The following is a 21,879-nucleotide window of genomic DNA, read 5'->3' on the forward strand; positions in this document are numbered from 1 at the left end:
CAAGATGTCCTCAGAAGACTGCTTGTAAAGGTAAATATACCATATGTGAATATTAATGTAATCACCTCATGATATTACATGATTGCCTATGCATTTGATTATATTGTTTACATACTGATTGATAACTTACGATGAATTCATAAGTCAGGGTGACAAACTGATGTTTTAAGTACAGTATTTACAAAACCTAAAACCAGTGAAGTTGGCACGTTCTGTAATTCGTAAAAAAAAAACAGAATACAATGATTTGCAAATCCTTTTCAACTTACGGTATATTCAATTGAATAGACTGCAAAAACAAGATATTTAATGTTCGAACTGAAAAACAAATCTTTTTTTTGCAAATAATCATTAACTTAGAATTTAATGGCAGCAACACATTGCAAAAAAGTTGGCTCTGGGACATTTTTACCACTGTGTTACATGGCCTTTCCCTTTAACAACACTCAGTAAAGGTTTGGGAACTGAGGAGACCAAATTTTGAAGCTTTTCAGGTGGAATTCTTTCCCATTCTTGCTTGATGTACAGCTTAAGTTGGGGTATTTTAGGCTTCACAATGTGCCACACATTTTCAATGGGAGACAGGTTTGTACTAGTACCCAGTGCGGGTACTAGTACTTTTACTACAAAGCCACGCTGTTGTAACACGTGCAGAATGTGGCTTGGCATTGTCTTGCTGAAATAAGCAGGGGCGTCCATGAAAAAAGACGCTGCTTGGATGGCAACATGTTGCTCCAAAACCTGTATGTGCCTTTCAGCATTAATGGTGCCTTCACAGATGTGTAAGTTACCCATGCCTTGGGCACTAATACGCCCCCATACCAACACAGATGCTGGCTTTTGAACTTTGCGCCTATAACATTCCGGATGGTTCTTTCCCTCTTTGGTCCGGAGGACACGACATCCACAGTTTCCAAAAATGATTTGAAATGTAGAGTCGTCAGACCACAGAATGATGGGTTCTCAGTTCTCACTGTAAAGCACTTTGAATGTATAGAAAAGCGATATATATACATCTAATCCCTTATTATTATTATTATTATTATTATTATTATTATCATTATTATTATTATTAGGAAAGATGAACTGATTTATTGACGCATATTGATTTCAGTCTTTTGCAGGCCACATAAAATGTTGTGGCGGGCCGCGTCTTGCCCCCAGGCGTTGAGTTTGACACTTGTGTCATACTTAAACCAAACATAATTACATAAATATCTCAAGTTGTGGTTTTCTAGTAAAAATGTTTCAATTGGAAATAATGCAAATACAAATAAACATACGCAGTCATAAAAATTTACATAAGTGACATTTTAACATTCATAAATAAGATCACCACTCTTTATGAGGGCTAAAAAGGCATGATGTGAAATTGATTTGTGTCACAATTCATTGGCATTTCGCTTCCGGTTGAGGACGTTGTGGACTACCGGCGCCTTTCCTAACCACAAATCTTGGTCATAGGATTGCTTGATGACGCCATTATTATGAGCGAGTGATCGCTCAATCTTTATCAGTATTATTTATTTATAAACACGTTGTTAAATGTTGTCTACAGTTTTAACCATTCATTTTTAATTTCTTAATTAAGCTTATTTTACTGTCTATTATTCATTATTCTATTCACCTAATCATCTTTCCATCAATCCATTTCCCACCGCTTTTTTTGTACATCCTCACAAATCCACATCTACTATCATTAAAAAGAAAAGGAGTCAATCCACTTGAACTTATAACCAGGAGGACTAGATACATTCAGATGAACTATGATTAATATCATTATGTGTTGTCTTCAACTGTTGTCTTTACTATTGTTCTATTGTTCTATAGTTAGCGTTGAGGTGGAGCGTTTAAGAAGGAAGGGCTGAAGGGTGAAAATGAAACTTCCTTCCTGCACAAACTACTTCATGTCAATTAATTATGCCTTATTTTTTTTGTACCCAAATGTCCCATCCACAGTGAAATATCTTAGATGATGTCATTGTCTAATTTGCAAAATTGCTCAAAAAGGAAGAGCGAAACAAATATGATGCAAAAGGTTACCGTATATGTCAACAGCAAAGGGAAAAGCCTTGTATGCAGATTCAAAATTAAATATACATTTATGATATAATGAAATATGTATAAATAATCGTAATTGAATAATTATGTGCCCAAAGATTCTCACCCTTACGAAATACAGTGGCAAAGTCGCTAATTTGGCAACACTGATACCTCTTGCTACATTTTCTTACTCTCTGGCAGGCCGGGTGCCTATTAAATATGTTAAAGAGAACTAGTACAGTAGTTATATCTATCTATATATCTATCTATATCAAACCTTAGTGTAAGCTTTGTGAACAAAATGTACTATTATTAGTTGTTTCAGTGGTGTCCAAAGTGCAGCCAATGGATCATTTGCACACCAAAGCTCGAGTTGTGATGGCACGCGACATATTGTTTAGAAAAAAAACTGTAAAACTGTAAGAAATAGGGGTGTAATGGTACACATAAATTTCGGTACGGTACGTACCTCGGTTCAGAGGTCACGGTTCGGTTCATTTTCGGTACAGTAAGAAAAAAACAAAATATACATTTTTTGATTACTTATTTAACAAATTTGCTAAATCTTCCACCAAAAATAATTTTCTTTGTGTAATATTTGATGTGAAGTAATCGGAAACTTGGATCGGTCAATAATTCATAATAACATTGATTTTGATTCAATATTATGTTTTAAACAATGACACTTTGAAAAAAAAACAGCTTTGTTTTATTAGTAAACGTTGCAAGTTTTTCTAAATTACATTTAGCCTTTAAGATTTTTTATTTCACTTTTGTTTATGTTTTTGTTTATTTAAATTTTTTTTTTAGAATGTGCCTTGGCCCTTTAAAACATTAGCTGTGTGCCGCAAATGGCCTCTGGGGCACACTTTTGACACCCCTGCTATAGATAATAAAAAATTTAATCTGATTAATCAAAGGATAAAAAGCAGAGCCTGGCGACGCATGCGCGTTTATCATAACTCTCTCGCTCTCTCTGTCTCTGCCCCGCCCTCACGAATGTATTTTTTTTTAACCCCTTCTTAACCCTGAACGTACATTGAAAATACATACAACCATAACTTAAAATGCCGGACATTCGAGGCATTTAAGAAACTCCACCTGGACAGCTCCGCAAAGAGGACATATCCCGTGAAAAGAGGAGGTGTGGTCAGTCTATCATAGCCCAGTCGTTGCTAGCATGCCGTGTTTTTTTTTTTTTTTGAATGATTGAAACTTTTATTAGTAGATTGCACAGTAGAGTATATATTCTGTACAATTGACCACTAATTGGTAACACCCCAATAAGTTTTTCAACTTGTTTAAGTCGTTGTCCACGTAAATTAATTCATTATGCCTCGTTGTGCATTGTTTACACAACGTGCGGTGCGCTACTTATATGTCCGTGTCGTTCGGTTCACCTACGAACCGAACCGAAACCCCTGTACCGAAACGGTTCAATACAAAAACACGTACCGTTACACCCCTAGTAAGAAATAATACGTAATCATTGAGAACAATTATTTTGATACTAATACGTAATAATATAATTTATTACTTATAACACAAAGGTGCCACTAAGTTTTCATATATTAAGTCTGTTTGCAGCATTTAAAAAAACAAAAATCAAAATGCCCAAGCATAGTTAAACTTTTCAAATTGTGTATGAAAGTTTCATCTTTTTTGTCATTATAATGTCTTTTGGTTTTTGTTTTTTTTCTTACATTTGTACCTTTTTTCCCGACATGATGAGGTCAAGCTGCGGGCCACAAATGGCCCCCAGTCCGCACTCAGGACGTCCCTGGGTTAGAGCCTGTATTTGTTTTTTGTTTGTTTAGATTTTTTGTCCTGTCTATCCACTCAGGCAAATCATTTTTTTGACGTAGATGCCCATATTTGCTGTACAGATTGACTTTACAAAAGAGAAGTGTGGGATACTTCTCTTGTTGATGAATACAATGATTAGCACATTCTTTTCAACTTATATTCAATTGAATAGACTGTAAAGACAAGATACTTAAAGGTCGAACTGGAAAAGTTTATTTTTTGCAAATATTAGCTCATTTGGAATTAAATGCCTGCAAGATGTTTCAAAAAAGCTGGCACAAGTGGTAAAAAAGACTGAGAAAGTTGAGGAATGCTCATCAAACACTTATTTGGAACATCCCACCGGTGAACAGGCTAGTTGGGAGCAGATGGGTACCATGATTGGGTATAAAAAGCAACTTCCATGAAATACTCAGTCATTCAAAAACAAGAATGGGGCAAAGGTCATCCCTTTGTGACCAAATGCGTGAGCAAATTGTCAAACAGTTTACGAACAACATTTCTCAACGAGCTTTTGCAAGGAATTTAGTGATTTCACTAGCTATGGTTCATGATATCAAAAGGTTCAGAGAATCTAGAGAAATCACTGCACGTAAGCGATATTACAGACCTTCGATCCCTCAGATGGTACTGCACCAAAAAGCGACATCAGTGTGTAAAGGATATCACCACATGGGCTCAGGAATACTTCATAAAACCACTGTAAGTAACTACAGTTTGTCGCTACATCTGTAAGTGCAAGTTAAAACTCAACCATGCAAAGCCTAAGCCATTTATGAACAACACCCAGAAATGCCGTTGACTTCGACTGATGCAAAATGGAAAAGTGTTCTGTGGTCTTCCACATTTCAAAATTTTTTGGGAAACTGTGGACGTCGTGTCCTCCAGAACAAAGAGGAAAATAACTATCTGGATTGTAATAGGCGCAAAGTTCAAAAGCCGGCATCTGTGATGGTATGGTGGTGTATTAGTGCCCAAGGCATGCGTAACTTACACATCTGTGAAGACACCATTAATGCCGGAAGGTATATACAGGTTTTGGCGCAACATATGTTGCCATCCAAGCAACGTTATGGACCACTCCCGGGTTATTTCAGCAAGAAGATGCCAAGCCCCAAGTTACAACAGCCTGGCTAAGTAGTAAAAGACTGGGGGTACAAGACTGACCTGCCTGTAGTCCAGACCTGTCTCCCATTGAAAATGTGTGGCGCATTACGAAGCCTAAAATACCACAACGAAGACCCCGGACTGTTGAACAACTTAAGCCGTACATCAAGCAAGAATGGGAAAGAATTCCACCTCAAAAGCTTCAAAAATTGGTCTCCTCGGTTCGCAAGTGTTTACCGAGTGTTGTTAACAGGAAAGGCCATGTAACACAGTGGTAAAAATGCCCTTGTGCCGACTTGTTTGCAATGTGTTGCTGCCATTACATTCTAAGTTAATAATTATTTGCAAAACAAAATTGTGTTTCTCAGTTTGAACATTAAGTATCTTGTCTTAGCAGTCTATTCAATTGAATATAAGTTGAAAAGGATTTGCAAATTATATTTACCATTTACACAGCTTGCCACTTCACTGGTTTTGGGTTTTGTATAATTATGATATAAAAAATGATCGCGAAAAAGCAGTTAGTGAAGTAAATATTAACACAGAAATGACAATGAACATTATTGCACTACAAATGAAGCAATAAAAATATCAATTGAAACAGCACTATTGATAATGAATAATAACAATAAATCTGTAATTCTGTATTTGATTTTGAGGCACATGTTTTCATCCAGGACACACTAACTAGACTCTGCCTGCTTTAAAACCAACATGTCCGTTCAACTCCTCCTCTCCTTTCCCGCGCAGGCAGAGATGGTGCGGAGGATGTTGTCTGAGCTCAGCGTGATCGTGGTGGAAATGGACAACAGGCAGGGAAACTCTGAAGGGGCCACGCTGGAGGGCAGTGACGTGCTCTTCACAGGGAGGGAGTTCTTTGTGGGCATCTCCTCCCACACCAACCACAGAGGAGCTGAGGTGCTGGCGGACACTTTCAAGGTGAGACGAGAGCTACTTAACAAACTACATGTGCACTGTTGCATTTAGGCTATTGTACTTTAGAACACCAGTCTCCTATTTTGGCTGAAAACTAGAGCCCATCACTAGTGGTCACATGACCACCGTTCATTGATTCCTTCTCTTCAGTGCCTTTTGCACATGTATGTGGTGAGGGGGTCATGTGATCGTTTCCTTCTGTTTCAGACTCATCACATGCAGCGTTTTATCTACATGCATTAAAATAGCTGTATAATATTACAACAATCAGTCCTGTACATCTAGCAAACACATTTTTTTTATTGAGACACATTGTACTATGCCTGCGTCCAGCCTTCCGCCCGATTGTAGCTGGGATAGGTTCCAGCGCCCCCGAAGGGAATAAGCGGTAGAAAATGGATGGATGGACATGGTACTATTTGGATTAATGTTACTATCGCTAAAGCATTTTCATTTGGCCGTGAATAGTCAAGCACAATTTTGTTTATAAAATAATATTGGAGAAGGTCACATTCCAATTTAAGTATAAAAATTAAAATGTTTTTAGTTAAATAATCAGCAAATATTAAATGATTTTCAATGAATAACGTATAATTCACATACATTTATTGAAATATTAATTAAAAATGTATGTAAACATATTTACAAAATAAAAAACTATGAATAAGAAATACTTTGATTTTGATAAACAAACTTTGTTTAAATAACAAATGTTGGTAACACTTAAGTATGGGGAACATATTCACTATTAATTAGTTGTTTATTAACATCCAAATTAGTAACTTATTGCCTCTTAATTAGTCATTAAGTACTTATTAAGGCTTTATTCTGCATGACCTTATTATACAAGCAGTAAGCCATTAACTAAGAGTTTTCCCTCAATAACCTCAGAATTATTTCTTATTAGTAACCCTAACCCTAATTTGTTCCCCTAGTGTCCAAATAACTCTAAATTAAGTCGTTGTTACTTAGAATATGTTCCCCATTCTAAAGTGTTACCTAAATTTTAAGTTAGTGTAAAATATAATTGACATAAATGTAGCTACATATTAAATTTAATAATAAAATATAGACTTGAAAGTATTTGATTTTATTTCATATTTAACAATACTGCAAGAATTGTATTTTATGGTAAGGTAATATAAGTGTTCCTATAATTAAAATGAATACAGCTACACATTACATTTGTAGATAAAATGTTGCTCTATTTAGTAAATGGTCTACTACTGCAGTCGGCTAAATTTGTTTCAGAATTAAAATCATTATTAATAAATTTAATATTTTCGTAGTTGGACTGTTTACAACCTTCTAAATGTTTTATTTTACTTTATAAAGCACTCTAAACATGAAATAACACTCATATAGTCACCTTAACACACCTTTCACCCAAAATAAGCAGCCTGGAGTGTGTTTTAATGTAGATTACCATACTCACGGGTAGCTCCGCCCATTCATCTTTGATGCGATCCCCACCTTCTACCAACATCGTGTCCTTTAGCAAGACACTTTACCCTTGCTCCTGTTGGGTGGTGGTTAGAGCCTTGCATGGCAGCTCCCACCATCAGTGTGTGACTGGGTGAATGTGGAAAAAGTGTCAAAGCGCTTAGAGTACCTTGAAGTTAGAGAAGTGCTATACAAGTATAACCCATTTACTATTTATTAGAACCGGCCCGTAGGCCACAGCCGCCTGCTGCTGTTTTGTACGCACCAATCAGTGTCAGCGCTAGGAATTTTGAAAATGGTGGTCCTGTGACCCCATCAAGTCATAAAAATGTGCTCCTAGAGTAGATTTTTGGGGTTTCACTTTTTTGTAAGCGTTTTGAAAACAAATGATAAATGTATGAATTATCCTGTTATATTCAATCAATCAATCAATGTTTACTTATATAGCCCTAAATCACTAGTGTCTCAAAGGGCTGCACAAACCGCTACGACATCCTCAGTAGGCCCACATAAGGGCAAGGAAAACTCACACCCAGTGGGACGTCGGTGACAATGATGACTATGAGAACCTTGGAGAGGAGGAAGGCAATGGATGTCGAGCGGGTCTAACATGATACTGTCAAAGTTCAATCCATAATGGATCCAACACAGTCGCAAGAGTCCAGTCCAAAGCGGATCCAACACAGCAGCGAGAGTCCCGTTCACAGCGGAGCCAACAGGAAAAACATCACAAGCGGAGGCGGATCAGCAGCGCAGAGATGTCCCCAGCCGATACACAGGCGAGCAGTACATGGCCACTGGATCGGACCGGACCCCCTCCACAAGGGAGAGTGGGACATAGGAGAAAAAGAAAAGAAACGGCAGATCAACTGGTCTAAAAAGGGAGTCTATTTAAAGGCTAGAGTATACAAATGAGTTTTAAGGTGAGACTTAAATGCTTCTACTGAGGTGGCATCTCGAACTTTTACCGGGAGGGCATTCCAGAGTACTGGAGCCCGAAATGAAAAAGCTCTATAGCCCACAGACTTTTTTTGGGCTTTGGGAATCACTAACAAGCCGGAGTCCTTTGAACGCAGATTTCTTGCCGGGACATATGGTACAATACAATCGGCAAGATAGGATGGAGCTAGACCGTGTAGTATTTTATACGTAAGTAGTAAAACCTTAAAGTCACATCTTAAGTGCACAGGAAGCCAGTGCAGGTGAGCCAGTACAGGCGTAATGTGATCAAACTTTCTTGTTCTTGTCAAAAGTCTAACAGCCGCATTTTGTACCAACTGTAATCTTTTAATGCTAGACATGGGGAGACACGAGAATAATACGTTACAGTAATCGAGGCGAGACGTAACAAACGCATTGATAATGATCTCAGCGTCTTTAGTGGACAGAATGGAGCGAATTTTAGCGATATTACAGCGATATTTCACATTCTATATTGTATTTTGGAAAAAGGTTGTCATAAACCTTACTTAATTCATGAAAAACACATTTTTATGCATATGTAAATGTATTCAGTTATAAACATTCATTCACTTTCTTCTTTCCTTCAGAGATATAAACTTTACCGCTGCCGGTATTTCTATATTTTTATTGTAATATTTTCAGAATTTGTTTGTTCTATTTTTGGCCAAAGTAAGACTAAGAAAACAATCTGAAGTGGTCTTTATTTTTTACTTTTAATGCCATGATTTTAATAGTCCGGCCCGCGTGTGCACAGATTTTCCTCCATGCGGCCCCTGAGCTAAAATGAGTTTGACACCCCTGAGTAGGGGCATGCCAAAGAATTACTTGATTAAAGTTGCGTCTTATTTTCCTATATTCAAAAACAATGTTACCGTTCAAATTGTGTGTAATGTTAGCGGCCAAAATTATTAAATATACTTGTTAAATAAAACATCTGCCTTGTTTTTGATGAATACGTACGTCTACCACGCTACTGTCTTTTCGGCGTGGCGAAGTTGGTAGAGTGGCTGTGCCAGCAATCTGAGGGTTACTGGTTCTATCCCCACCTTCTACCATCCTAGTCACGTCCGTTGTGTCCTTGGGCAAGACACTTCACCCTTGCTCCTGGTGAGTGCCTTGCATGGCAGCTCCCACCGCCAAGTGTGTGAATGGGTGAATGTGGAAACTGTCAAAGCGCTTTTGGCTCCTTTTAAAAAGGGTTAGAAAAGCGCTATACAAGTACAACCCGTTTACCAATTAATGTCGGTCAAAAGTTTAGAATCATTAGGTACACTTGCACAGCACAAGAGCTTTTTTTTTTTGATTGATTGATACTTGTATTAGTAGATTGCACAGTTCAGTACATATTCCGTACAATTGACCACTAAATCGAATAAGTTTTTCAACTTGTTTAAGTCGGGGTCCACGTTAATCAATTCATGGTACAAATATATACTATCAACATAATACAGTCATCACACAGGTTAATCATCATAGTTTATACATTTAATTATTTACATTATTTACAATCCGGGGGGTGGGATGAGGAGCTTTGGTTGATATCAGTACTTCAGTCATCAACAATTGCATCAACAGAGAAATGTGGACATTGAAACAGTGTAGGTCTTATTTAATAGGATATGTACAGCCAGCAGAGAACATAGTGAGGTCAGATAGCATAAGAACAAGTATATACATTGGGAAAACATTTGATTATTTACATTCGGTTGTTTATAATCCGGGGAGATGGGATGTGAATGGAGGAGGGTATTAGTAAAGGGTTGAAGTTGCCTGGAGGTGTTGTTTTAGAGCGGTTTTGAAGGAATATAGAGATGCACTTATTTTTACACCTCTTGGGAGTGCATTCCACATTGATGTGGCATAGAAAGAGAACTTTTGTTAGATCGGAATCTGGGTTTAACGTGGTTTGTGGAGCTCCCCCTGGTGTTGTGGTTATGCCGGTCATTTACGTTAAGGAAGTAGTTTGACATGTGCTTCGGTATCAGGGAGGTGTAGCGGATTTTATTGACTAGGCTCAGTGCAAGTTGTTTTACTCCGTCCTCCACTCTGAGCCAGCCCACTTTGGAGAAGTGGGTTTGAGTGATGTGTGATCTGGGGTGGAGGTCTAAAAGTAACCGGACTAGCTTATTCTGGGATGTTTGGAGTCTAGATTTGAGGGTTTTGGAGGTGCTGGGGTACCAGGAGGTGCAAGCGTAATAAAAAAAGGGTTGAAGGAGAGTTCCCGCTAGAATCCTCAAGGTGCTTTTGTTGACCAGAGAGGAGATTCTGTAGAGGAATCTCGTTCTTTGGTTAACCTTTTTGATTACCCTGGTTGCCATTTTATCACAGGAAAGATTAGCTGTAATCCTTCCCTTACAAATAGTATTTATTTGGTGCTAAACAAGGCGGTGGACGACAAGAAGACTGACACATCGTTGCATGGCAGCGTGATGAATCGTAGAGCAGTAGCGCGTACGCACCTGAGAACATCGGGAGAACATCATCATGAAGCGGACGTCATTGCATGACTTTCCTTTTCTGTAAAACCTGTTCAAAAGAATGAGTCACTCCATAGATAAAAAGAAAACAAAACAGGTGTGTTTTTCATACCAGGCGCTTCTGCAATGTCTGCCGAACTGCACGGACGGCTAAATAAAAGCAACGTGGGAAAGTGAGTGTGAGAGTTCAACCTTTTTTTTTTTTTTCTCCCCCCGTTTTTCTGGTAGGACTTCTCCGTGTCCATCGTCCCGGTGTGCGGCGGAGCTCGGCTGAAGCAGGTGTGCTCCATGGGCGGCGCCGACACCATCATCTTCAGCGACAGTAACGGGGCCAAGAGGACTCTCAGGGTGGGTGTGTTTGCTTTGTACGGCGAGACTGTGGAAGTGACTCATTAGTAAGTCCTCCATGACGTTCACGCGTAAAACATGCTCTGGCATTCTTGTACGGACCAAAGGGCGAGGCAGCAAACTCACACGTGCATACGTTAAATCATCAACAATCCTTATGTAAGACATGTTTGTCTATCTTTTTATGCGTTCTATCCATCCATTTATTTTCTACCGCTGCTCTCGGGTGGAAGTCGGGGTACACCCTGGACAAGTCGCCCCCTAGCAAAATGGGAGTCGCTCTATTCCGCCGATAATGCGCCCCAAAATCCTCCATCCTTGTTTTATAGACACACTGTAAGTATACATGTAAAGTACTAACAGGCACATTCATGATAACATGTAATATTTGTGTAGACTACATAGTACTTTATTATCCCAGAGGGGAAATTACATTTTTAACACAAACCCGTTGAAGATTAAAAAAACAAACAGGAACGCTGATGGGTCGCCACAAGGCGCCCCGTAAAAGATGGGAAAAAGGTAAACGCTTGGGGAGGATGAGTAAAAAAATACAATCCAGACTGGGCTCCTATGGGGGCCCAGTCTGGAGTGGGGAAAAAACTTCCATAGCAAAGCACATATACATCTTACAACATACATCTCCAGACTTGCAACAGAGGGGAGAGAGTGGGGGCTACGGTGGTAGGCTGCAGCTCTTCAGGCGCTGCCCAGCTGTCCATCGCCCATAATGTATTGGCATTAACTTCACATACAACAAACACAAAGCATCATTCAGCACTGCTGCTACGTACTAAACAATAAATATAAACATAATCAAACACTTACTGTACAGTGTCTGCTCGCACTGGGATGTTTATGTCTTCCCGTTTGGATGAAGAATTATTCATAATCCTCATGCAGAGTTAGAGGGGGTTAAAAGTGCCGTAAACAAGAATATTTTTGTCTTTCTCGCCATCTCCAGGTCTTAATTAAATTTCTAAGTTGACCAACTTCTCAGTTTAATTCCACAATCTTCTACTCCTTAGGTGAGAGGCATGATTAATAAAATAGAAATCACTTTTACCAACTCAAAGGCGACGCTGCAGCTCACCGGCTCAGTATGTCACTGTAGCAGCACAAGCTAGTTAGCTCTATGATCACGGCGCAGCTAAAAGAAATGGTCTGCAATTGCGCTTATAATAACATCATTGCTAATACTTGGTTAATATTCAAGTCAGACATGGAAATGGAATATTGTTGGCGGTGTTTGAATGTTTTTTTGGAGGTTTTATTAGGCGGAATAGAGTACTCCAATTAGCCACCTTGTTGGGCACCTCTTATTTGCCGTATTTTACTCATTAGAATGCATAATAAAATAGTGTGTTCTTGTCTTACTGTGAAAAGTAGACCGGATTACAAAAAAAGTGTGGTTCCCTTTTAACAGTCTTCCTACATTTATAATGTGCAAGTTCAAACTACTTCCTGACCTCTAGTAGTACCTCAATCTACAAGTTTAGATTAGAATTGAAAACAATTGTATCTCAAGTTAATGCTACCCATTTAAATAATTGAAATCAATTTAGTTAATGGTCGCCCCCCCAAAACAGCGCAATTTTATCATGCATTTAAAAATTTTTTTTTTAGAAATATTGTATAAAATCAATACAATATAATGTACAAACTACAGTAGTTTTATGAAGTAATAAGCTACAGTATTTAGCTGAGTGGACTTCTGATATCTCACGAATCGGCAATAATTACATTTTTTTAACCTATCTTTATCTTTTCTCTCCTTTTGTGCCTAATTTGTTACATTCTTGTTTGTATATATTTTATATTATCCTACAGAGTAGCTGCACTGTTGTTTTTCTTATAGTCACTAACACTTTTTAATGGATATATCTTTTATTCAATACATTTTTGCCATTACATATACAAACATACATATGTGTATATACAAATATATATGTATAGACATGTGTATATATACATATATATGTATGTATATATAAAATAATTACTTTGGCGCCAAAACAAATGTTTGGGCATTCCATAAGACACTGAAAAAAAAGTCCATCTAAAAATTAAACAGACAAGAGAATAAGATTATTTTATTTATTTTTATGTTTCCTTCCGAGTTCCCCCCTAAGTCCTTTTTTATGGCTACTTTGATTTCTTTCCGTGTTCAATTTCAACCTCCTGCTTGGGCAACCATCTTACCTTTTTTGCTTCCACTGCGCCATCTTGTGGTACAAAACTTGCCTCTAATGCCATCCATCAATGCCACTTGTCTAAATATTGGGTTCATGGATACTTGTAACTTAGACAATCTAGTAAACTTATACAAATCATAATTTTATTCCTATATTGTGACATCAGTATGTCTTCAATATTTTTCTGTAAAGGCTTATTCCTCTTTCCTTGCGTCCAGATGATGGAGCAGCTGGCAGATCATCACTATAACATCATCACCGTGCCGGAACAATCTGCCGCCAACTGCATTTACATAAAGGGTCCATCCAAGAAAGACTTCCTGCTCCACAGGCCGGCAGATGAATGTCCTGACAGCATGTCTGTAAGTTTTTGTCATTCCTTACGTAGGTTCATGTTTAACTATTTTATTACCAGTTTGTAGGATTTATTATGTCTAACAAAAGTGCTTGTTGACAGGCCCTCCAGAAGCTGCAAGACTACAGCTTCTTGCCTACAGCCTGCAGTGAAGTCTCCAAACTAGGAGCATCGCTGTCCTCACTTTGCCTCCTCGTCAATAAGAAGCACACGTATTTCTGATTGTATGTAAAAAAACAGAGTATAACTGCAGGGTGCAAGCAGGGGCTGTTAAATGAAATGTAGAGTTCACCAAGTACAATGTAGTATTATTACACTGAATAACATGTCTCTACTAATTGCAAAAAAACAAGCTCACCTAGCGGTATTACACTTTCACAGTATGTCAGTAACACTTGAAATAATTCCGTCCTTAAATGTTTAGCATGAAAGCTAATATGCATAAGTAATGTTGTATAGCAAAAAGGACACAAAAGGATTCAAATTTGTGTGGTTGAGAACATACAGTAAGAGCAAAATAACTAAGCTGACAATTTGATAAACATTGTCACATATTTAACCTGACATTTTCTTTTTCACAAACTAAAATATCAAAATGGCCACTGCTTGCTTGCCCTTTTCAGTATGCAGCCCTTTAGTGGAAGTTTTGACAGACACCCTGTTTTAAGTTACTACATTTAGCTACTTTTGCACTACTAACCACTTCACTTTTTGTACAAAACACTATTAGTTGATTAAATGTTAAAATTCAACTGTTCCCCCGTATTTAATTCCAAAATGGTAAATGAAATATCCTGCAAATCTAATTAAGCAGAGAACAAAGTGATGAATCCAAATTTATTGGTGTAGGAAAGTACTTTAACGGTTGGACTTGGCAACTCTCTCCAACTCATCTTTCTTCTTGATAGCGTAGGAATTTGAGGAACCCTGAAGAAAAGATTTGACAGTGATTGTATGTTTAATTGGAGAACTTTCATGGACTTAAGTGCAGAAAAAGGACAAACCTTTGCTGCGTTGATCAGTTCATCAGCCAGACACTCTGCAATTGTCTTGATATTCCTGAAAGCAGCTTCTCTTGCTCCCGTGCACAGCAGCCAGATGGCCTATGAGAGTAAAGGTTAGAATGACAAACAAACAAAATGATGGCAGCAGAAAAAAAGTGAGGTGGTGTGTCTGAGATTGTGATTGGCCAGGTCACTGCAGATACCAGCCAACGAATAAATACAGACGTTTACTCTGCGAGCACTCTAGCACACCAAGACAACACAACTATGCCAAGGTGTGACTCTAGCCTCGCTTTCATTAAGGGAGAGATGTTCATGCATCAATGTTGAACATTTTTAGCGCCAAGCGTCTTGGTTTCAATACAGTCCCCAATAAAGTGTGGTGGGCTTACCTGGTTGACCCTACGCAGAGGTGACACATCCACAGCCTGCCTCCTGACAGTACCAGCACGGCCGATACGGGTGGAGTCCTCACGGGGACCGCTGTTGATGATGGCGTTCACCAAGACTTGGAGGGGATTCTACAACCAAAGAGAATTAAAAAAAAAAAAAATCTTAAATGCATCCCAAAGCAAAAGGTTGTCAAATACAGACGTTAAAGCGCTTCTTATTGGAATGACATTGAAAGATTCAATATAACTTGCCATTTTTATATTTTAACTACTGTTAATATTTATTTTTGCAAATAAGGCTGCATGCGAAAAAATGAAAGGATACGAGTGCCACCTTGATATTTGTAAGGAGCAAAAGAAATTTACTGTGATTCAAGCTGCAATGATCAGTCAACTAAATTGTTTAGGAAAAAAGTTTTTCCTCAATTCATGGTTTAATGAGTAATTCATGGTTTAATGAGTAACTCATGCGTATTTAGAACTTTAAATACATGGACTTGCAAAAGATCACACGACAACACTGACTAATGTGGCAGCAACAGCTGATATTTTAAATTGTGTCCACGTGTTAATGCACACGTTACTGGTTGGGCATTGTTCGAAATTGGAATGTTCCAATTTTGATTCCTTGTTTCAAATTAGCTTACCAATGATTCTTGATTCAGATTATTTTAAGTGGCAGGCCAAAAATTTAAAATTTTCCAGCAGTATATAAATATCAATTTTTTGAATTGATCACGGAGCATTGCCAAATTTAAATAAACGCCACAACTTCAAAGTTGTATTGCACACGACTTTTAAAGAGGGAAGTGAAATAAGTGGTGGGCCACCAAACCAATATGGCTAATGTGCAGGCCTCCTTGCATCAAAGCTTTTATGGAACATTTGAGATGTAAACTGATATCATCCACTATCAATATGAGACTAACATTTGTATCAATATCAGATCGGACACCTTTCCTAATAATGTCTGATATTTTGCCCCCACAATAACCACACAATGTTCCTGTGGAGTTAGGTATAAAAAAGAATGAAAATACTATTTCAGATTTGCGTTAAAATAGATAGCATGACTGATTGTTTACCACACTTTCCAGTGTGGCCCAATTTGCTTCAATTAAGCTTCAGAATTTCCACAGCACATCTCCAATTCAAATTTATTGTGGCCATTCAAGCATTGACTCCAAAACAAAAACACTTTACATTTTCCAAGCCAAAATAAAAGGGCCATTTGCAGACTATAAGCGCTACTTTTTTCCCCGACACTTTGAGCCCTGCAGCTTTTAAAACAGCACAGCTAAGGTATAGATTTTTCTTACAATTATTATTATTTTAAAGGCAAATACATTGGTGTTTTGTGCTATAGCCAGCACCATCTTTTGGATAAGTTTGCTCACTGCAAGGGTTGCAGTCTCCTTCCATTTAGTGTTTTCAAACAGAAGTAGCGTGCTGTTCACTCTTCTAGCCAGCCATAGAATTTCTACTCTTATGGATTTTTCACAAGCAGCGTTCAAGTTTTACATTACAACTAAAACCGCTTATACTTACTATATCATCCCATGTGTGATGTCTGTAGAAGTGTTTTCATGCATATTTGTACGTGCTATCATAATGACACGAGCATTGTCAGCATCAGCTAATATGCTAACACGCTTGCGTGTCTTCTTAGTATTAACTTACATTATTTTTGTATTTTTAAGATTCCCAATTTCCTCAGTAAACTCATGAAGACGTCACTGTGAAGTTTGTGAGCTGATTGGAGAGCTAGTGGGTCCATGACTAAAGTTTTGTTTGACGAGTTGTTTTACTGCCATTTTACAAAGTTTGGAAACAATTTATGTAAATAAATATTTAAAAAATCTTTCTGTTTAATTATCTCATTTTGCAACGTGTATATCCAGTGCGGTTAATATATGGGAAAATATTTAGTTTTCTTTAAAATTATGTTTGTGTGGCCAATATACCGGTGAACTCTATAGTCCAGAAAGAATGATATAAATAGGATAATGTGAAAGACCCTAGACGTGTACCAAGATCAGTATTTCACCAGTGGCAAATGCTATAGGTAAGCATAATGTTACCGGGAGAAAAAAACGGGTGCAAATGTCACCTACCTCTCCAGTCAACAGGTGGATGATCTCGAAAGCATGCTTGACGATGCGCACTGTCATCAGCTTCTTGCCATTGTTGCGGCCGTGCATCATCATGGAGTTGGTCAGACGCTCCACGATGGGGCACTGAGCCTTGCGGAAGCGCTTGGCTGCATAGCGGCCCCCGGAGTGCGGCAGGTACTTGGCGTACTTTTCCTTTACGGCAATGTAGTCCTGTGATGCAACAAAATAAGCAATTCAACACAGCTCGTCAAGGAAATAGCGTATTTTTTCCAGGTGTATAAGTAGATTGATGTGTCTGAGATTGTGATTGCCCGGGTCACTGCAGATACCAGCCAACGAATAAGCACAGACTTTCACTCTGCGAGCACTCTAGCACACCAGGACAATAAACAATGTCAAGGCGTGACTCTAGCCTCGCTTAAATTTAGAGTTTATCAACAGAACGGTGCATACCTGCAGAGAGATGTCGTTAATTTGGACATCGTCGGTGCTCCACTTGCCAAAGAGCTTGATCTCGGGAGTCTCGGCCACGGCGGGCGCAGTCTCCCACTCAGTCACTGTGAAACCATATAGATATTCAAGTTAGCAAAAACTGATATAATGCTCAAAATGACCTGAACATTGACAGTAACATGGAAAAGAGGAAGTGATTAATACAATCTCTCCTTCCTACTTCTTTAAAGGCATGCTTACTTTGACGAAATGTAATGTACTTTCCATCCATCCATAATATATTTATCTATAAAAGTGGATATTTTGGCAGCAGCACATTCCCTGCAATGACTGTTAATTTTATAGTTAAAATCTCCATCTATTGTAATTTGGATTTGACAATTGCTTCTGTACGCTAGTTCTGTTTTTTTTACTGTGAGATACAGTCTGGTGGGTTAATAAATTTTTTTGCAAAGCAGTAATTATAATTTGCCAATGTGCTGTTGTTGAGTGTCTGTGCTGTCAAGAGAACAGCAGCATAACGGTGTAATACTCTTTCATATCAGTAAGTGGCAGCAGGTAGCTAATTGCTTTGTAAATGTTGGGAACCATCACAATATGCAGAGGACAGCGCAAAGCAGCGTGCAAGTTAAGAAGTATCAAATGCTGAAACCAAAAATAAACAAAAGACGAGTGCTGCTAGGAAAAGGCATTGAAGCTTAAGGATGGCCATGAAAGACGAAACCAAAACTGAACTGGCTGCAAAGTAAACAACAGAAAGCTGGATGACAACAAAGACTTACAGCACGTGGAGCAGATGCATACTTGCCAGCAATGAGATGTTTTGTTTTTTTTAAAAGGTATGGCTGTATGACTGTTGATGTTTGCATTCGCTTATGTGTGTCGCATATATTATGGGACTGGGCCAGCACGCTGCTTGTCCAGAGGAAAAGCGGACTTGACGACAGGTTGTAGAGGGAGCTAAAGGCAGTGCCCATAAAGGGGCGAAATTCGTGAGAATGTTAGCCCTTGGAGATAGGGCTGGGCGATATTACCTTTTTTTAATATCTCGATATTTTTGGGCCATATCGTGATACACGATATACATCTCCATATTTTGCCTTAGCCTTGAATTAACACTTGATACATAAAATCACTGCAGTATGATGATTCTGTGTCTACATTAAAACATTAATTATACTGCATTAATATATACTCATTTTAAACTTTCACGCAGAGAAGGAAATCACAGTTAAGTCAATTGACCAACACTGTATTTATTAAACAGTTATTAGCAGGTGACTTTTCAAATGATGCTACATATTAGCAGTAATGTTACTTTTGGTAGCAACGCTTGTGCCCCACACTTGACAAATTCAAGTTGTCTATTCGACATATTTCCGCTTGAAGCCGAACCACCGCCAGATGATGGAGCCCGTGCTGTTTTACTTGGGAATTCTTCCTTCATTTGTTACCAGATTCACACCTTCTACCTCTCGTATTACCAATCGCGCGGCTTCGCCAGCATCACAACTAACGTTACCCATGCTGCTACCTCTCTGCTCCATGAGGGCGTCTACATATGACGTGACGGTATGTGAAGTGTGTAAGAAGGTGCGCTTACTGTCTAAGACAGTGGTTCTCAAATGGGGGTACGCGTATCCCTAGGGGTACTTGAAGGTATGCAAAGGGGTACGTGAGATTTTTTTTTTTAATATTCTAAAAATAGCAACAATTCAAAACTCCTTTATAAATATGTTTATTGAATAAGACTTCAACAAAATATGAATGCAAATTCATAAACTGTGAAAAGAAATGCAACAATGCAATATTCAGTCGAGACAGCTAAATTTTTTGTGGACGTGTTCAATAAGTATTGATGTTAAAGATTTCTTTTTTTGAGAAGAAATGTTTAGAATTAAGTTCATGATGCCAGATGTATCTCTACTACAATCCCCAAAGAGGGTACTTTAAGTTGATTACTTCTATGTGTAAAAATCTTTATTTATAATTGAATCACTTGTTCATTTTTCAACAAGTGTTTAGTTATTTTTCTATCTTTTTTTCCAAATAGTTCAAGGACCACCACTACAAATGAGCAATATTTTGCACTGTTATACAATTTAATTAATCAGAAACTGATGACAAAGTGCTGCATTTTACTTCTTTATCTCTTTTTTTCAACCAAAAATGCTTTGCTCTGATTAGGGGGTACTTGAATTTAAAAAATGTTCACAGGGGGTACATCACTGAAAAAAGGTTGAGAACCACTGGTCTAAGAGAAGGAGACACAAGGAGTGGGATGAGCCTGTAGTGCAGTGGTTCTCAAAAGGGGGTACGCGTACCCCTGGGGGTACTTGAAGGTATGCCAAGGGGTACGTGAGATTTTTCAATAATAGCAACAATTCAAAAATCCTTTATAAATATATTCATTGAATAATACTTCAACAAAATATGAATGTAAGTTCATAAACTGTGAAAAAAACAAGGCAATATTCAGTGTTGATAGCTAGATTTTTTGTGGACATGTTCCATAAATATTGATGTTAAAGATTTATTTTTTTTGTGAAGAAATGTTTAGAATTAAGGTCATGAATCCAGATGGATCTCTATTACAATCCCCAAAGAGGGCACTTTAAGTTGATGATTACTTCTATGTGCAGAAATCTTTATTTATTACTGAATCACTTGATTTTTTGATTGGTTTTTAGTTATTTTAATATCTTTTTTTTCCAAATAGTTCAAGAAGGACCACTACAAATATTTTGCACTGGTATACAATTTAATAAATCAGAAACTGATGACATAGTGCTGAATTTTACTTATCTCCTTTTTTCAACCAAAAAAATGCTTTGCTCTGATTAGGGGGTACTTGAATTATATATTCGTAGATATGTTATATTTCATATTGCTATATCTAGTCTATTTATACCTGCATTGTCATTTCCATCCTTACACTCTCCATCATTGTAACTGAGCTACAGTGTTGAACAATTTCCCTTGTGGATCATTAAAGTTTGTCTAAGTCTAATTAAAAAAAATGTTCACATGGGGTACATCATTGTAAAAAAGTTGAGAACCACTGCTCTAGTTGACTTATTATATAGTTGACAATGAAGTTCGTCTAATTTACTAATACGAAATGCGTCACTAATGTTGTGCATTATATGAAGAATAACACCTTGCATACAACTATTGATGCTGAACACTTCACTAGCAAGGCCTTCCTAGTCTTAGTTGAGGTGAGCCGACACATGCTAACATTGTTGGATTGATAATAAACGACTTTTGAATAGGTTAACTTTCTTCAACATGTTAATGTTGGTGTAACAACACACGTCTATGAGATATAAAGAACATTAAGTTTAAATGTGTTTCTGTTTGAGAGCAAGCCAGCTTCCACATGGGCGAACGGCGTTAGCCACAGGCTAGCGGTTAGCATTGTCGTGCTGGAGAGAAACGTTCGACATGTAACACTTTATCGACATTTTTATCCTGTAACGGCTTTTCAACATTAACACAAGTCGATATTGTTTCAAATAATGCAATTACAAATGTATTTTAAACGTAAAAAGCGACACAAAACACGCATATTTGACTTACTCGTGTTTGACGGTGTGCACCACACTTCTCGTGAGACGGAAAAGGGCCTTCACGCGGCACCGCTCGGGCATATCCGGTGAATTCGTGACGTATTTCCGCTAAGCAATGCCCGCTGGGAATTATAGTTTAAAAAGCGAAAAGTTATTTTGAGGACAATGACGCCATTAGGATAAGTTGATTGGCAACACTAAATCGGCCCTAGTGTGTGGATGTGAGTGTGAATGTTGTATGTCTATCTGTTGGCCCTGTGTTAATGTAGCGATTTATCCAGGGTGTACACCGCCTTCCGCCCGATTGTAGCTGAGATAGGCTCCAGCACCCCCCTACGAGCCCAAAAGGGACAACCTGTAGAAAATGGATGGATTGTTATTTTTTATTATAAAGATCGTAATCCCTCAAAAATAAATGTATTTATTGTATGTCCGATCTCAAAAAAAAAAATCCAGAAAACGTTTTATTCTAGGAAATAAACCAACAATTATGATTTCGAATCTCATAATTTCTACTTTTTATCCAATAAATGTGACTTTATCGCACAATTTCGACTTTCAGTCCAATAATTATGACTCTCATACGTTCGAATTTTTATCGCATACATTTGACTTTCTAACTCATAGTTCTGACTTCATTTCTTAATTTCCTATTGTATTTCTCAGAATAT

General features: G+C 38.0%; 2 protein-coding genes, 1 long non-coding RNA gene and 2 other non-coding genes across 7 annotated transcripts in view; 1 reads left to right on the plus strand and 4 right to left on the minus strand.

Moving 5' to 3' along the window:
* LOC133539851 (uncharacterized) overlaps window positions 1-11,169 on the minus strand; it is a 24,889-nt gene extending 13,720 nt beyond the window's left edge. The window contains exons 1-2 of one of the 2 annotated variants that reach the window (XR_009803505.1): window positions 10,888-11,169; window positions 10,758-10,824 (exon numbers count right to left, since the gene is read on the minus strand). This is a non-coding gene — a long non-coding RNA (uncharacterized LOC133539851). Of the gene's footprint in view, window positions 1-9,761; window positions 10,825-10,887 lie in introns of those variants that run through there. The other variant, XR_009803504.1, reaches the window with a different exon arrangement.
* Window positions 1-16,930, plus strand: part of ddah2 (DDAH family member 2, ADMA-independent) — a 21,555-nt gene extending 4,625 nt beyond the window's left edge. For both annotated transcript variants that reach the window (XM_061882098.1, XM_061882099.1), the window contains exons 3-6: window positions 5,707-5,895; window positions 11,004-11,123; window positions 13,537-13,680; window positions 13,776-16,930. In XM_061882098.1, coding sequence (XP_061738082.1) covers window positions 5,707-5,895; window positions 11,004-11,123; window positions 13,537-13,680; window positions 13,776-13,895 — 573 coding nt within the window. In that variant the 3' untranslated portion in view covers window positions 13,896-16,930. The remainder of the gene's footprint in view (window positions 1-5,706; window positions 5,896-11,003; window positions 11,124-13,536; window positions 13,681-13,775) is intronic.
* rps5 (ribosomal protein S5) lies at window positions 14,497-21,339 on the minus strand. Its single transcript, XM_061882100.1, has 6 exons — window positions 21,219-21,339; window positions 17,637-17,740; window positions 17,184-17,393; window positions 15,070-15,198; window positions 14,678-14,776; window positions 14,497-14,600 (listed from the first exon to the last, which is right to left on the minus strand). Coding segments are annotated over exons 1-6 (612 nt in total). The 5' UTR covers window positions 21,220-21,339; the 3' UTR covers window positions 14,497-14,531.
* On the minus strand, window positions 14,839-14,971 carry LOC133540264 (small nucleolar RNA SNORA3/SNORA45 family). The gene has a single exon (XR_009803594.1). It is a non-coding gene; the product is annotated as a small nucleolar RNA SNORA3/SNORA45 family (small nucleolar RNA).
* Window positions 17,471-17,602, minus strand: LOC133540263 (small nucleolar RNA SNORA3/SNORA45 family). The gene has a single exon (XR_009803593.1). It is a non-coding gene; the product is annotated as a small nucleolar RNA SNORA3/SNORA45 family (small nucleolar RNA).
* Window positions 21,340-21,879: the final 540 nt, after the last annotated feature.

Source organism: Nerophis ophidion, linkage group LG21, assembly GCF_033978795.1.
Source record: "Nerophis ophidion isolate RoL-2023_Sa linkage group LG21, RoL_Noph_v1.0, whole genome shotgun sequence".
In the NCBI taxonomy this organism is placed as follows: domain Eukaryota; kingdom Metazoa; phylum Chordata; class Actinopteri; order Syngnathiformes; family Syngnathidae; genus Nerophis; species Nerophis ophidion.

Excerpts from the sequence above, each read along its gene's own strand:
- rps5 (XM_061882100.1), bottom strand. Across the intron at positions 14,777-15,069 it reads CTCTGCGTAGGGTCAACCAG|GCCATCTGGCTGCTGTGCAC; the intron begins GTAAGCCCACCA and ends TTACTCTCATAG. Across the intron at positions 14,601-14,677 it reads AACTGATCAACGCAGCAAAG|GGTTCCTCAAATTCCTACGC; the intron begins GTTTGTCCTTTT and ends TCTTTTCTTCAG.